Source organism: Chiloscyllium punctatum, chromosome 5, assembly GCF_047496795.1.
Source record: "Chiloscyllium punctatum isolate Juve2018m chromosome 5, sChiPun1.3, whole genome shotgun sequence".
NCBI lineage: Eukaryota > Metazoa > Chordata > Chondrichthyes > Orectolobiformes > Hemiscylliidae > Chiloscyllium > Chiloscyllium punctatum.
In genome coordinates, this window is record NC_092743.1 from 65,338,030 (window position 1) to 65,353,195 (window position 15,166).

At 42.5% G+C, this 15,166-nt stretch overlaps 1 protein-coding gene across 19 annotated transcripts in view; it reads left to right on the forward strand.

Moving 5' to 3' along the window:
* The window catches only part of dtna (dystrobrevin, alpha), a 302,593-nt gene that overhangs the window by 155,164 nt on the left and 132,263 nt on the right, over window positions 1–15,166 (forward strand). For all 19 annotated transcript variants that reach the window (XM_072570467.1, XM_072570465.1, XM_072570463.1 and 16 more), the window contains 2 exons: window positions 1,423–1,503; window positions 10,774–10,987. In XM_072570467.1, coding sequence (XP_072426568.1) covers window positions 1,423–1,503; window positions 10,774–10,987 — 295 coding nt within the window. The remainder of the gene's footprint in view (window positions 1–1,422; window positions 1,504–10,773; window positions 10,988–15,166) is intronic.

Consider the following 15,166-nt stretch of genomic DNA (forward strand, 5'->3'; position numbering starts at 1 on the left):
AAACCTTCGAGATTTTTTTTGAGGAGGTGATAAAATAAATAAGAATTTTCAGAAACAGGATAAACTTTTTTATGACAAAATGGGAGAGGGTAAATAGCAACAGCTATTTCTTGTGTTCTTGAGGGTTCAAGAACATGAGGCCAGAGGAACAAGAAATTTAACTTAGTGAGCAGGGGAAACCTTTTACATCTAGAGCGTAGTTGTCACATATACCTGCAGCTTTATTGGTTGTGAAAAGAAAGATTTGAATTCATGTAGTGCTTTTTATGACCAAGAAATGCCTCAACATGTTTTACAGTGAATGATGTACGGTTGGAAGTATAAGTACTGTAGTAATGCACTATAGGAAAAGCAGCAACGCCAATCACACTTCCTCCACCCCCACTATAAAAACAATGTGATAATTACCAGATAATTTTTTTTTTGAGATGTTAATTGAGGGATAGATTTTGCGCAGAACACTGGGATAACTCACCTGTTCGTCTTCAACAAAATACCATGAAATCTTTTGCAGTTGACTGTCATGCAGAAGAGTCCTCTGTTTAATATCTCATCCAAATGACTGCATGTCTCATCATGTAATGCTCACACAGTGTTGCAAATGTGTGCCCAGTTTAAATGTGGTTATGCCCCTGAGTGGGATTTGAAGCCAGGACTATGTGATTCAGAATTGAGGGGACAACCAACTGAGCCATGATTGCAACAGTACAGGTAAAAAAAAATCAACTTTGAAAATTACTTTTGATTATGGGATGAAATGCAAATGAGTTTGGTAAGGCAGTCTTTCTTGAGATGAACATAGAAATTACAACACGTACCATATTTATGTATTTCTATGATTGACAACCATGTTAGAGATGAAATTGTGCAGCAAGTGTCCTGAAATCTTGGTCCAACATACTGTGATGTGAAATTCACTTTTGCTGAGTAAATTGGTCAATAATATAGCAAATCATCAGTCCATTTTATACTCCACCCAATAGTCTCTTCTTGTGACTGTTTTGATTGCTTGGTTTACAGTGCATTGTTGGTTTTGTATTTAACTGGAAGTATTTCAGTGCATGTCTGGCAGATGTTTTATTTTTTTCATATGTTTTGAGCAGTGCAGTCAATTACAGTTAACTTAATTAGGAAAAGGAGTGGGGAGGAAATGAGAACGATTTGTCACAGCAAGGTGTTAATGCATTTAATACACTGCTTCAAATGGTGGTAGAAACAGATTCAATAATAACTTTTAAAAGACAACTGTACCTATGCATGATAAGAGAGAAATTGCTGGGCTGTGGGAGCGGAGAATCTGACTACCTAGTTCTTACACGCATGACAGTATAAATGGTCTGTTCCTGCATTGAATTACTCCGTAGTTTTGTTTTACTGTTAGTACTATGATTTTTTTTTTAACATATTCTGTCTTTAAATCAGGAGCCCAAGACTTGGATCGTATTCGTTTATCCACTTATAGGACAGCGTGCAAGCTCCGTTTTGTACAAAAAAAGTGTAACTGTAAGTATGCTTTGTTCTACAGGAAAGTGTGTAATATTGTTTTTTTGGGTTACTGTGAAACCACTCTCGTTTATTAACGGAGATGCAGATAAACAAGGGTCGAAAATGTGGTGCTGGAAAAACAGAGCGGGTCAGGCAGCATCCGAATCCTGATGAAGGGCTCATGCCCGAAACGCCGATTCTCCTGCTCCTTGGATGCTACCTGACCTCCTGTGCTTTTCCAGCACCACTCTCTCGACTCTGATGTCCAGCATCTGCAGTCCTCACTTTCTCTGTGTAGATAAACAACTCTGGTTCATTTGCATTAAGATAGTTATTTTAAATTGTTTTTACTTCTGTTCGATATCTGCTCCTGGTCCTGACAAGATCAAAACCTTTGCGTGCAGTGATTAGGGAGCAAACCCATACATCCATTTTTGCAGCTCAGTAATTTGCTACCTCAGAGTAACATCCCTCCAATGTCTAAGATTTGTACGGACCCTTAATATTGTGAAACATCTTGGGATGTCCACTGAAGAGAAATTGGTACCAAGGAATTAGGAAAAGTCAAAGAAAATGATGAGACAGTCAAAGTGAGAGATTTTAATGAAACACTAGAAAGTGAGGCAACTGGTGAGGCCGATAGGTTTAAGTGGAGACTCCCACAATGTATCTGAAGACATTGGCCTGGACTTTGTAGTCAGTAGTGAAGCAAGTATCTTACCATTGACTGTGAAGAAAACATCCCATGAGGAACTTGCAGTCACTGTAGAAATTTCTCCTTTCCTCAGTGCTGTTTAAAAAAATGTGCTACCAAATTCATGGGGGTGTCAGCATACAACAGTTGTTGTTTCAGCAAGTAAAGAGGCACCCAATCAGTTTAAAATACTCACATACTGTGAATCAACAAGTTAGAGTCAAAGAGATGTACAGCCTGGAAATATACCCTTCGGTCCAACTCTTCAATGTCGATCAGATACCCTAAATAAATCTAGTCCTATTTGCCAGTACTTGGTCCATATCCCTCTAAACACTTCTTATTCATATACCCATCCAGATGTGTTTTAAATGTTGTAATTGTCCCAGCCTCCTCCACTTCCTCTGGCAGCTCAATCCATACACATATCACCCTTAAGTGTGAAAAAGGTTGCCCCTTAGATCTCTTTTATATCTTTCCCCTCTCACCCTAAACCTATGCCCTCTAGTTCCAGACGCCCCCACCCCAGGGAAAAGACCTTGTGTATTTGCCCTATCCATGCCACTCATGATTTACAAACTTGCATAAAGTCACCCCTCAGCCTCTGACGCTTCAGGGAAAACAGCTCCAACCTATTGGCCATGCTAAATTGTCAGTAGTGTTGGGTGAAGGGGTAAATGTAGGAGTATGGGTCTGGGTGGTATATGCTTCGGCGGGTCGGTGTGGACTTGTTGGGCCGAAGGGCCTGTTTCCATACTGTAAGTAATCTAATCTATTCAGCCTCTCCTGATAGCTCAAATCCTTCAACTCTGGCAACATCTTTGTAAATCTTTTCTGAACCTTTTCAAGTTTCACAACATCCTTCCTATAGGAGGGAGATCAGAATTGAATGCAATATTCCAAAAGTGGCCTAATTAATGTCCTGTACAGCTGCAACATGACCTCACGACACTTCTACTTAATGCACTGACCAGTAAAAGAAAGCATACCAAGTGCCTTCTTCACTTGTGCAATCAATCTGCGACTCTACTTGCAAGGAACTATGAACCTGCACTCCAAAGGTCTCTTTGTTAGCAACACTCCCCAGGACCTTACCATTAAGTATGTAAGTCCTGCCCTGATTTGCCTTTTCAAAATGCAGTATCTCACATTTATCTAAGTTAAACTCCTTGGCCAATTGGTCCATCTGATTAGGAACTTGTTGTACTCTGAGGTAATCTTCTTGGCTATCCGTTACATCTCAAATTTTGTCATCGGAAAATTTATTAATTATACCTCCTGTGTTTACATCAAAGTCATTTATATAAGTGACGAAAAATAGAGGACCCAGCAACGATCCTTGTGGCACACCACTGGTCACAGACCTCAAGTCTGAAAAGCAATCCTCCACCACCAATCTCTACCTCTACCTTCTACCTTCGAGCCAGTTCTATACCCAAATGGTTAGTCCTCCCTTTACTCCAATGATTTAATCTTGTCAACCAGTCTACCATGAGGAACCTTGTAGAATGTCTTACTAAAGTCCATATAGATTATGTCCACTGTTCTGCTTCAATCAATCCTCTTTGTCACTTTGTCAAAACACTCAATCAAGTTTGTGAGACACAATTCTCTATGCACAAAGCCATGTTGACTATCTCTAATCAGTCCTTGCCTTTCCAAATACGTGTAAATCCTGTTCCTCAGGATTCCCTCCAACAACTTGCCCACCACCAATGTCAGGCTCACAGGTTTTTTTTTCCATTCCCTAGCTTTTCCTTGCCACCTTTCTTAAATACTGGTACCATGTTAGCCAACCTCCAGTCTTCTGGCACCTCACCTGTGATTATTAATGATCTAAATATCTCCACAAGGGGCACAACATTCCTTAGATCCCATAGAGTTCTAGGGTGACCTGATCAGGTCATGGGGGTTTTTTCACCTTCATACGTTTTCAAACATCCAGCACCTCCACCTCTGTAATATGGACATTTTTCAAAATGTCACCATCAATTTCTACACATATTATATCTTCCATGTCCTTCTCCACAGTGTACACTGATTCCAAAGATGTGCAGGTCATGTGAATTGTCTATGCTAAATTGTCCATAGTTGTTAGGTGCATTAGTCAGAGGGGGATGGGTTACTCTTCGGAGGGTTGGTGTGGACTTGTTGGGCCGAAGGGCCTGTTTCCACACTGTAGGGAATCTAATCTAAAAAAAATGCTCTTTTAATCTTTCCCTCATCTCTTGCGGTTCCACACATAGGCTGCCTTGCTGATTTTTGAGGGGCACTATTCTCTAGGAGAAAGTGAGGATGGCAAATGCTGGAGATCAGAGTCAAGAGTGTTGTGCTGGAAAAGCACAGCAGGTCAGGCAGCATTTGAGGAGCAGGAGAATTAATGGTTCAGGCTGAAGCCTTTCATCAGGAATGAGGCTTGTGAACCGGGGGGCTGAGGGATAAATGGAAGAGGAGTGGGGCAGGGGGGAAGGTAGCTGAGGATGCAATAGGTAGATGAAAGTTGGGGAGAAGGTAATAGGTCGGAGAGGAGGGTGGAATGGATCGTTGGAAAAGACAATGGACAGACGGTCAAGAGGGTGGTGCTGAGTTGGAGGCTTGGGACTGGAATAAGGTGGGGGGAGGAGAAATGAGGAGACTGGTGAAATCCATATTAAGCCTGTGTGATTGCAGGGTCCAAAGGCAGAAGATGAAGTATTCTCCCTCCAGGCGTCAGGTGGTTAGGGTTTGGCGGTGGAGAAGGCCCAGGACCAGCATTTCCTTGTGGAGTGGGAGGGGGAATTGAAGTGTTCAGCCATGGGGCGGTGGGGTTGGTTGGTACGGGTGTCCCAGAGATGTTCTCTGAAACGATCCACTAGTTGGCGTCCCGTCTCCCTGATGTCGAGGAGACCACATCGGGTGCAACGTATACAGTTGATGACATTTGTGGAAATAAAGATGATTTTTTGTTGGATATGGAAGGATCCTTTGGGGCCTTGGACAGAGGTGAGGGAGGAGGTGCGGGCGCATGTTTTGCACTTCTTGCGGTGGCAGGGGAAGATGCCGGGTGTGGGGTGTGAACTGGTAGGGGGGGCATGGATCTGACAAGGGAGTCATGGAGAGAATTGTCTCTCCGAAATGCTGATGAGGATGGGCAGGGAAATATATCCCGAGTGATGGGGTCTGTTTGTAGGTGGCAGAGGATGATGTGATGTATTTGGAGGTTGGTGGGGTGGAAGGTGAGGACCAGGGGGTTCTGTCCTTGTTGCTTTGGGAGTGATGGGAACCAACGGTGGAGGCACAGCAAATGGAGGAGATGCGCTGGAGGGCATCATCAACCATTTGGCAGGGGAAATTGCGGTCTTTGAAGATGGTGGCCATCTGGAACTTTCTATGATGGAATTGGTCATCTTGGGAACAGATGCGGTGGAGGAATTGGGAATAAGGGTTGGCATTTTTACAGGAGGCAGGATGGAAGGAGGTGTAGTCCAGGTAGCTGTAGGAGTTGGTGGGTTTGTAGTAGATGTCCATGGTTATTCGGTCACCGGAGATGGAGATGGAGAGGTCCAGGAATGGGAGGGAAGTGTCTGAGATGGTCCATGGGGAATTTGAAGACAGGGTGAAAGATGTTAGTGAAGTTGATAAACTGTTCAACCTCCTCGTTGGAGCACGAGGTGGCGCCGATACAGTTATCAATATAGCGGAGGGAAAGGTGGGAAGTGATGCTGGTGTAGCTGTGGAAGATGGACTGTTCCACATACCCAACAAACAGGCAGACACAGTTGGGCCCATGCAGGTGCCCATGGCTACCCCTTTGGTTTAGAAGAAGTGGGAGGTTTGGAAGAAGTTGTTAAGGGTGAGCACCAGTTCAGCCATGCGGAGAAACTGTAGACTTTGGAAATCTTTGCTGCATATCCTGTGGAGGGGCATCGACTCATTAACAGCAACAGCTGGATTTCCTGGATGTCTGAACTGCCAAGTTATCCATTTCAAGGAGCACTGAGGGGGAATACTGTCAGTTTCACTGGCATTACTACATCAAAATCTAGACTAGGTTAGCAAAGGCAGTGGGGAGAACTGACTTAGAAGAGTAGAAGGTGTAAACTAGGGGTGATTGCAGAAGTTGGGTGAGCTAAATCTGTGGGGAAATTTAAAAAGATTTTGATCTTACTGAGAGGCATTAAATAAAATTCATCACAAATGCAGACTTGTGAGAATACAAGGGAAAGTACCTTGAAGTTAATTAAAGACAGATTATGACTAATGCTGAGATATTCTTCACTCACAACGCAGATTAACATATAGTACAGGCTTCCAAAATTGTTCGAGGTGAATATTTTAAAAAATAATTGGATACTGAGCTATGGAAAGAAACATCTCTCCCAATGAATGAATTGTGATTGGTGAAATTACCTTCCTAAACCAATAATTATTTTGTAATCTTGTATCAATAGATAAGGTGCTATTAGAGGTTAGCAGTGGCAGGTGAATGGGATTTAGTGAGGGAATGCAAGCAGATGAATTTTGGCTAATTTGGAATGTGTATCAGATCATGTAATTTGAAGGAAATTAATGATATTGCAGTGCTGAAGATTTAAGGATTTATGGATGGATGTCATTTATTATTTGAATTTTGAGGCTGAAGTGAATCCCAACGCTGTGCCCAATGGAGTTTTGGCAGAAACTAAGCAAAATAAATTGTTACCAGTATCAAACTGGTAAAATCTCTGGTGCACATGTCATTTAATATTGAATAATACAAATAATATTTCATGTCAGCTAGGCAGTACAGTACTGGTCTTGGAGGCAAGTCTAACAGTAAAACAACAGGTCGAGTCAGAGTCCTAGCAAGGAGGCAGACCTTTTGGCCCAAACTGGTCCATGCCGACCAAAAACGTCCATCCACGCTAACTCCATTTCCTTGTACTCAGTCTTACACTTCTAAATCTTTCCTATCCATGTATTTGTCCAAATGCCTTTTAAATGTTGTTAATGTACCTGCCTTAACCACTTCTGCTGGCAGCTCATTCCATATACATACCAACGTCTGTGTAAAAGTGTTGCCCCTCAGGGTCCCCTTTATTCTTTCCCCTCTAACCTTAAACTGATGACTTCTCGACCTCGATTCCCCAACCCTGGGAAAAGGACCGAGTGCATTCACCCTATCCACGCCTCTCATGATCTTATATACTTCTAGAAGAATCCCCCTCCGTCTCTTACACTCTGAAGAAAAAAGTCCTAGCTTGTCCAACCTATCCTTATAACTCAGACCATTCAGTCCTAGCAACATTCTTGTAAATTTCTTCTGCACTTCCAGTTGAAGAACATCCTTCCTATAGCAAGGCGACCAAAACTGAACACGATACTCCCAAGTGTGGCCTCACCAACATCCTGTACAATCACAACATTACTTCCCAACTTCTCTACTCAGTGCCCTGACTGATGAGGGTCAGTGTGCCAGAAGACTTCTTCACTGCCTTTTCTGCCTGCGAATCCACTTTCAGAGAACCATGCACTTGAACTCCAAGGTCCCAATGTTCGACTACACTTCTTGAGGCCCTACCATTCACCATGAAACTCCTATCTTAATTTGACTTCCCAAAATTCAAGACCTCACACTTCTCTATATTAAACTCCATTTACTATTTCTCGGCCCACTTCCCCAGCTGATCAGGTCCTGCTGCAATTTCTGATAATATTCCTCACTGTCCATGATACTGCCTACTTTGGTGTCATCTGCAAACTTACTAATCATGCCTTGTACATCTCATCCAAGTCATAAATATAGATAACAAACAGTAATGGGCCCAGCATTGACTCCTGAGGCACTCCAGTAGTTACAGGTCTCCAGTCCGACTAGCAGTTTTCCACTATTACCCTCTGCTTCCTATCATCAAGCCAATTGTGTATCCAATTTGCCAACTGTCCCTGGATTCCATGCGATCTAACATTACAGAACAGCCTACCATGTGGAACCTTACCAATGGCCTTACTGAAATCCATATTGACTACATCTACCATCCAGCCCTCTTCAACCTTCCTGGTCACTCCATCAATGAACTCTAACAAATTTGTGAGACATGATCTCCCATGCGCAAAGCTATGCTGACTATTCCTAATCAAACCCTGTCTTTCCAAATGCATGTGTATCTTATCTCTCATCATCTTCTCAAGTAACTTACCTACCACAGATGTTAAGCTTATTGGCCTATAGGTCCAAGGCTTTTCTTTGCAGCTCTTCTTGAATAAAGGCACAACATTCTCTACCCTCCAGTCTCCCAGAGCTTCACCTGTGGCTAATGGTGTTGCAAATTTCTACCCAAGCCTCTTGGATGTATCTGGTTAGGACCAGAAGATTTATCCACCTTCATACATTCTAATATGTCCAACACCTCCTCTACTGTGATATGGACTGTCTACAAGATATCACCACTAGCTTCCCCAAGTTCTCAATTCTTCTTGTCTTTCTCCACGGTAGACACAGAGGAGAAATATTCATTGAGGACCTTGCCCATCTCCTGCAGTTTGATGCATACATGTCCTTGAGTGGTCCTATTCTCTCTCTAGTTATTCTTTTTCCTTTAATTTACTTAAGGAACCTCTTTGGATTCACCCTAATCATCTTAGCCAAGATTATCCTGGGCCTCCTTTTCGCCGTCCTGATTTCCTTCGTCAGTAAATGCCTGTATCTCTTGTATACTTCCAGGGATTCCCTTGATCTCAGCTGCCAGTATCTTAGCCACCCTTCCTTTTTTCTGGTCAAAGCTTCAATATCTCTTGTCATCCGGAGTTCCCTATTCCTGTCAACCTTACCCTTCACCCTTGCAGGAACATATAGATCTTGAAGTCTAGCTATCTCACTTTTAAAGGCTCCCACTTGCCGGAGGTCCCTTTGCCTACAAACTAACTACTCCAATCAACTCCTGCAAGCTCCTGTCAATTCCATCAAAATTTGCTGTGCCCCAATTTAGAACTTATACCTGTGGACTAGTTTTGTCCCTCTCCATAACTATTTTAAAACTAATGGAATTTTGGTCAGTGGTCCCAAAGTGCTCCCCAACTGTCACCTCAGTCAGCTGTCCTGCCCTATTTCCCAAGAGTAGGTCGAGTTTTGCCCCATCCCAAGTAGGGCCCTTTTTGCTTGAGGAAACTTTCCTGAATACACTTAACAAATTCCTCCCCATTTAAACTCTTAATGCTCTGGCAGTCCCAGTCTGTGTTAGGAAAATTAAAATCCCCTACTATGACAACCCTATTGCTCCTGCAAGCCTCCCCAGCTTCCCTGTATATTTGTTCCTCTAATTACCATTGACTATTTGGGAGCCTATAGTATAACGTCATCATCCCCTCCTTATTTCTTAACTCCATCCACAAAGCCTCACAGGATGATCCTTCAGTTATTTCATCTCTGATTACTGCTGGGATACTCACCTTAGTCACAAATGCAACTCCCCCTCCCATTTTTCCACAACCTCTGTCCAGCCTAAAGCACTTGTACTCTGGCAGATTAAGCTGCCAGTCCTTCCCTCCCTTAGTCACGATTCTGTAATGGTTATAATATCCCAGTCCCATGTACCTATCCACACTCTCAGTTCATCGGCCTTATTTGTCAGCCCTCATGCATTGAAATAAATGCAATTTAATCCAACAGGCATTCCTCACTCCGTCATGTTCCAGTCTAATCTGTCTGTTCAACCTACTATTTCTGATTACTGTATCTCCTTCCAACTTCGCATTTGCTTCCCTGCTGTTGAGGACCGCACCATTCCACCCACCCCCCCCACCCACCCCATACCCCACTACCCCCTCAAACCCACCCCCACCCTCACCCCCACCCCACCACCACTACTGATCTAGTTTAAACTGTCCTGTCTTCAGGACTTATACAAGAAGACCCAAATCCCAAGATGTCAAAAGCTGAATGTATGTAAATAATAGAAGAAGGCGAAGAATCAAAATTTTCAAGGTACCAATAACATGTAGAAGCAAGCAGTGAAGCTTTTTCACTGTGTTGGAGGAATGTCCAGGTTTCAGGAGATATGACTTGTGAAGATGAGTTCAACAAAGCACAATGGAACTGTAAGATATTCCCACTGTGACCATAAACAAGGAGGTAAGATGAGTTATTGCAGACTATTTTGATACAGATTGCAGTGAAACTGAAGTGGTACGGGAGTAAAATGTTTTGGATGCCACAAATGTTAAGGAGTGCAACAACGGGATAATCCATGTAATCATTGCCACAAATAAAGCAATTGACAACTTTAATTGGGTTAGTTGTGCTTTAGACAAAGTGAAAACTGGCCATTAAAGGAAGCTACAGTGATGTGAGTTCAGAAGACAGGCAAGAAGGGCTCTGTGGACAGTCAAGAATGCAGGACGTCTGGTTCACAAATGTTCTTTAGGGAAAGAAAAGGCCATCCTTACCTGGTCTGGACCACATGTGACTCCAGACCCAAAAGCAATGTGGTTGACACTTAACTGCCCTCCGTGATGAACAATAAATACTGGCCTAGCCAGTGATGCCCTCATCCCATAAATGAATAAGTATAAAATAGCACCCAGGTTCAGATGCTTTTATGAAACTTACTCATTTATTTCTTTTTTTATTTGTTTAGTGCACTTGGTAGATGTTTGGAATATTATAGAGGCATTCAGAGAAAATGGGCTAAATACAATGGATCCAAATGCTGATCTCAGTGTTGCTCGCTTGGAAGCTATCATCTCCACAATACTTTACCAGCTGAACAAACGCTTGCCAACTACCCATCAAATAAATGTTGAACAGTCTATTAGTTTATTGCTGAACTTTCTGCTTGCTGCCTATGATGGGTAAGTTATATAGCAGTTTCTCTCTGCATATTCATTTAATTTTCGAACTTTTATTGGAGCTTCTAAACTTGATTTGAATTGTCACAGGAAAGCAAGGAACTGAACCTAACTTGTTTCTTCAACTTGTTCTAGTCTGCTGCTGTTTATATGTGCCATTCAAAGTGAATAAGATTGAATACGACAAAATAAAAACAGAAAATAATGGGAATACTCAACAGGTCAGGTTGCATCTGTGAAGAGAGAATCAGTTAACTGGCAGATGACCTTTCATCAAAACTTTGAAAATTTATAATGTAATTGGGTTTAAGCAAGTGGAAAGAAGAAGGATGATAAAAAGGGAGTGAAAAAGGCAAAACTGGAAAGAGTAAATGACAAAAGAGTTGGTTGTGTTGAGCCAGAGTGAGTGGGAATGGATACGTTTTCCAAAAACAATGACATATGTAGAATTGGTGTGAATAGCAGAAAAATGAATAGTTGTTGTCCAAGAACAAGAACGAAATGGGGAGAAAAGCAGCATTACAAAGAAAATAAAACCGAGGGCAGGATCTTCTAATCCCAGAAGAGGTGAGGGTAATGTTATCCAGATGAACTAAATTGGGTGAGAGGCAAAAACATCAAATTCTCAAATTCTTCCAATTAACTTCTCTGACCTTAAAAAGTGGGTTCACCTTCAGGTTGCAGAGGCCAGGAATCCTATCTGCATTCATTTCCATTTCTTTAAAAAGTCAACTTACTAGAATTAATTATTTACTCCCAATTAACTTCTACCCCTTTTAGATACCTGACTATATTTGGGCATATACCTGGTGATCTTCACTTTTGCCTGAACTTTGGGATATGCACTGGCTGCTTTGTCGTTATATGATATGCCTGTAAATTATTAAAAAAACTAAAAGAACCATGGATGCTGGAAATCAGAAACAAAAACAGAAATTGCTGGAAAAAACTCAGCAGGTTTCAGGGCATCTGTGGAGAGAAATCAACGTTAACTTCTCGGGTCCAGTAACCCTTCCTCAGAATGTGTTTAAATGGTGGCTGCATTGAGTTGTGGAATAAGGTCACCATGTTCAGTCCACGTTTATCAGGGGAAGCAGCGTGCCAGTCTATGCAGAGTAAAGCGTAAGTGGTTAAGTGTAGGACAGTCAGGAAAGGGTGTGGCACTGTCCACCCAGGGATTGGGCACTCTCTGTCCAGTAGTGGAGGAGTTAACTTTGAGAAACTTCTGTCACATCCTGGGGCTTTTGGGGTGATGGCTGGAAAAGGAGAGTCACAGGGAGTTGGGTGATTAGGGCGTAGTTCTTACTACAGGCAGCTTGTAGCTGGAGCTATGATTTGTGGTAGAGGTTTACATTGGGTATGTTGACAGTCATGACTGAAATTTGGATATGGGAGCATAGAAATTAAAATATAACAGATGGGGAATGGTCTCATGGTGGGTCATAGAAAATGATGGTTCAGGTGGCCTTAAAAATAGAAAAATCAAAAGAGGTGAAGAGAGCTGCCAAAACCTGGATGATTAGGGTCTTGGCTTAAAACCAGAAGTTGACATAAATATAAATGCGATTGACAGAAACTGGTGAAGGCTCCAGATTGACACAATTGGATTGTAATGCAATTTTGGAGGTAAAAAATGGGGAGTGGCAATAAGAGGATCAGGCATATTTGTTTCAACGCCAAATATGAATGGCTCCATTCTTGAAATTGGTGTCCCAATTTTTCACAGCTTACAAAGATGTCACATCCAGCATGCAATATCAACAATGAATATTACCCAGAATCCGATCTAAAGGTGTCAGTACAATTATCTCCAGTCATATAGAGACAATGCAGATAGCATTTTACACAATATTTTTCAAATATATTGTTTCCAGGAGCCATTGGGGTCATCTGAAATTTCTCATTCAGCTTCTGACTCATGTATAAGAGAAGTGAATGATGCTGCATTCACAGTAGTGCATGAATTTGAGAGGTTTCTCTTTGATGCAGGGAGTCAGACAGCCAACACAATCAGGTTTGCTACTATTAGGAGATTTTCGATAGGAGCAAGCTTCTATTAAATGCACCCATGTTGCTCTTGGAATGCCTTAGCAACAGGGAGCTCTGTTTGTTCATTGGAAAGAGTTCTATTCTCTTAATGTCCAGATACAGAGAGACCAAAACAGCCAACAATCACAATATCCATGGAACATCCTCAGCTGTTTTTGCCGAGAGCATTCACAGATTAAAGAATTGTTTAAATCACCCTCACCAATACAGGGGTGGCTGCTGGGAGACAAGGGCTATCTTATGGACCTCTCTGAGAAAACCGACTAGGAATTCTCAAAACATGCAGAGGAGAGCTACAGTAGCAAACATTTCACCAAAAGGGCCATAGCTGAGCAGATGATTGGACTCCTTGTCTGCTCAATATCAGATTGTGATACTGAGTCTACTCACTGAAATTTGTACCAGAAAATACATCCTGCAACATTGTCATGTGCTATATTCTCCACAATCTTGACAAAGAGGGTATCTTGGGAGAGAAAGAGCTGCAGAACTCCCCACTGAGGAAGATGATGGTTGTGACATGGGCCAGGAGCTTACTCAATGATGGGATAAAGCTTAGACAATGGCTTGATGAGAGCTATGAAAGCCTTCATGCAAACTGATTCCAGGCTGATTGAGCTACTGATGCATCTTTGATTCAGTGTTTGGCTTTATTTGAAAGCAACTGGCTGGAGGCTGCCCCTTCCTCTTAAGAACACAGATCATTTCATTTTGCATTGTTTCAAATAATGATTTGCTTTAGATTAGATTAGATTACAGTGTGGAAACAGGCCCTTCGGCCCAGCAAGTCCACACCAACCCGCCGAAGCGCAACCCACCCATATCCCTACATTTACCCCTTACCTAACACTACGGGCAATTTAGCATGGCTAATTCACCTGCCCTGCACATCTTTGGACTGTGGGAGGAAACCGGAGCACCCGGAGGAAACCCACGCAGACACGGGGAGAACATGCAAACTCCACACAGCCTGAGGCGGGAACTGAACCCGGGTCTCTGGCACTGTGAGGCAGCAGTGCTAACCACTGTGCTACCGTGCTGCCCAAATAATTTCAATGTGTTGATACTGAGATCACTTAGAACGATCAAACTGCGTGGTTAAATCTAACCTTTTGTACTAATTGCAACTATACCTGCACAAAACGGTATTCTTCTCTAACCACAGACATTTGAAGGGAAACATGATTATGGGCTTTGCCTCCAGCAAAGAGGAGTCAACTTTGGAACATGCTTCCCAGTTTTCAAATCTTGGCTGGCATGAGAGTTACCTTATTCCTTTACAATTCCTAAGATTCTTGACTGTATTGTAAGCATCCTCAGCGATGGTGCTTCCATTGCAATTGCATTATCTCCTCAGAGATAATGAAGTCCTTTATATCTCAGTGGTGCATTGCCTACCTCTTATTCTGACCATGCCATACATGCCTATGGAGTCCAAGCAGGTGAAATTAGTTTATTTCCTGCATTCCATACAGCCATCCCATATTTCTCCATGACTCAGATTTTCTCTGCAATAACTATTCTGTTATGATTCCATGCCCAACCTTCTCACTCTGACCTCTTTTTCACAAGGTTACTATCCCTGATATAAGCCCCCTGATCTTTAACTGCAGTCACTGAATGTGAGGTCTGTGCTTTCTTGGATTGTAAGAACAATATTTGGTACATACTTGGTTAATGATGTGAGACAGTGAAATATGTGCCAATGGGAGACCAGTGCCACATTCTTCTGGTAGCAGGTGCTGAACTCATAGATTCATAGAATTAATAGAATCCCTACAGTGTGGAAACAGGCCATTTTGGCCCAACAAGTTCACACTGACCTCCAAAGAGTAAACCACCCAGACCCATTCCCATTACTCTATTACTGTACATTTACCCCTGAATAATGCACCTTACCCACACATCCTTGAACGTTATGTCCAATTCACCTAGTTTGCACATCTTTGGATTGTGGGAGGAACCCAAGCAGACATGGGTAAAATGTGCAAATTCCACACCCACAGCTGCCCAAGGCTGGAATCGAACCCAGATGCCTGGTGCTGTGAGGCAGCAGTGGCATCCACTGAGCCACCATGCTGCACTTAAAGGTTCACAGGGAGCTTTAGAACTCTCAATCTCCTCTGTCCCAGC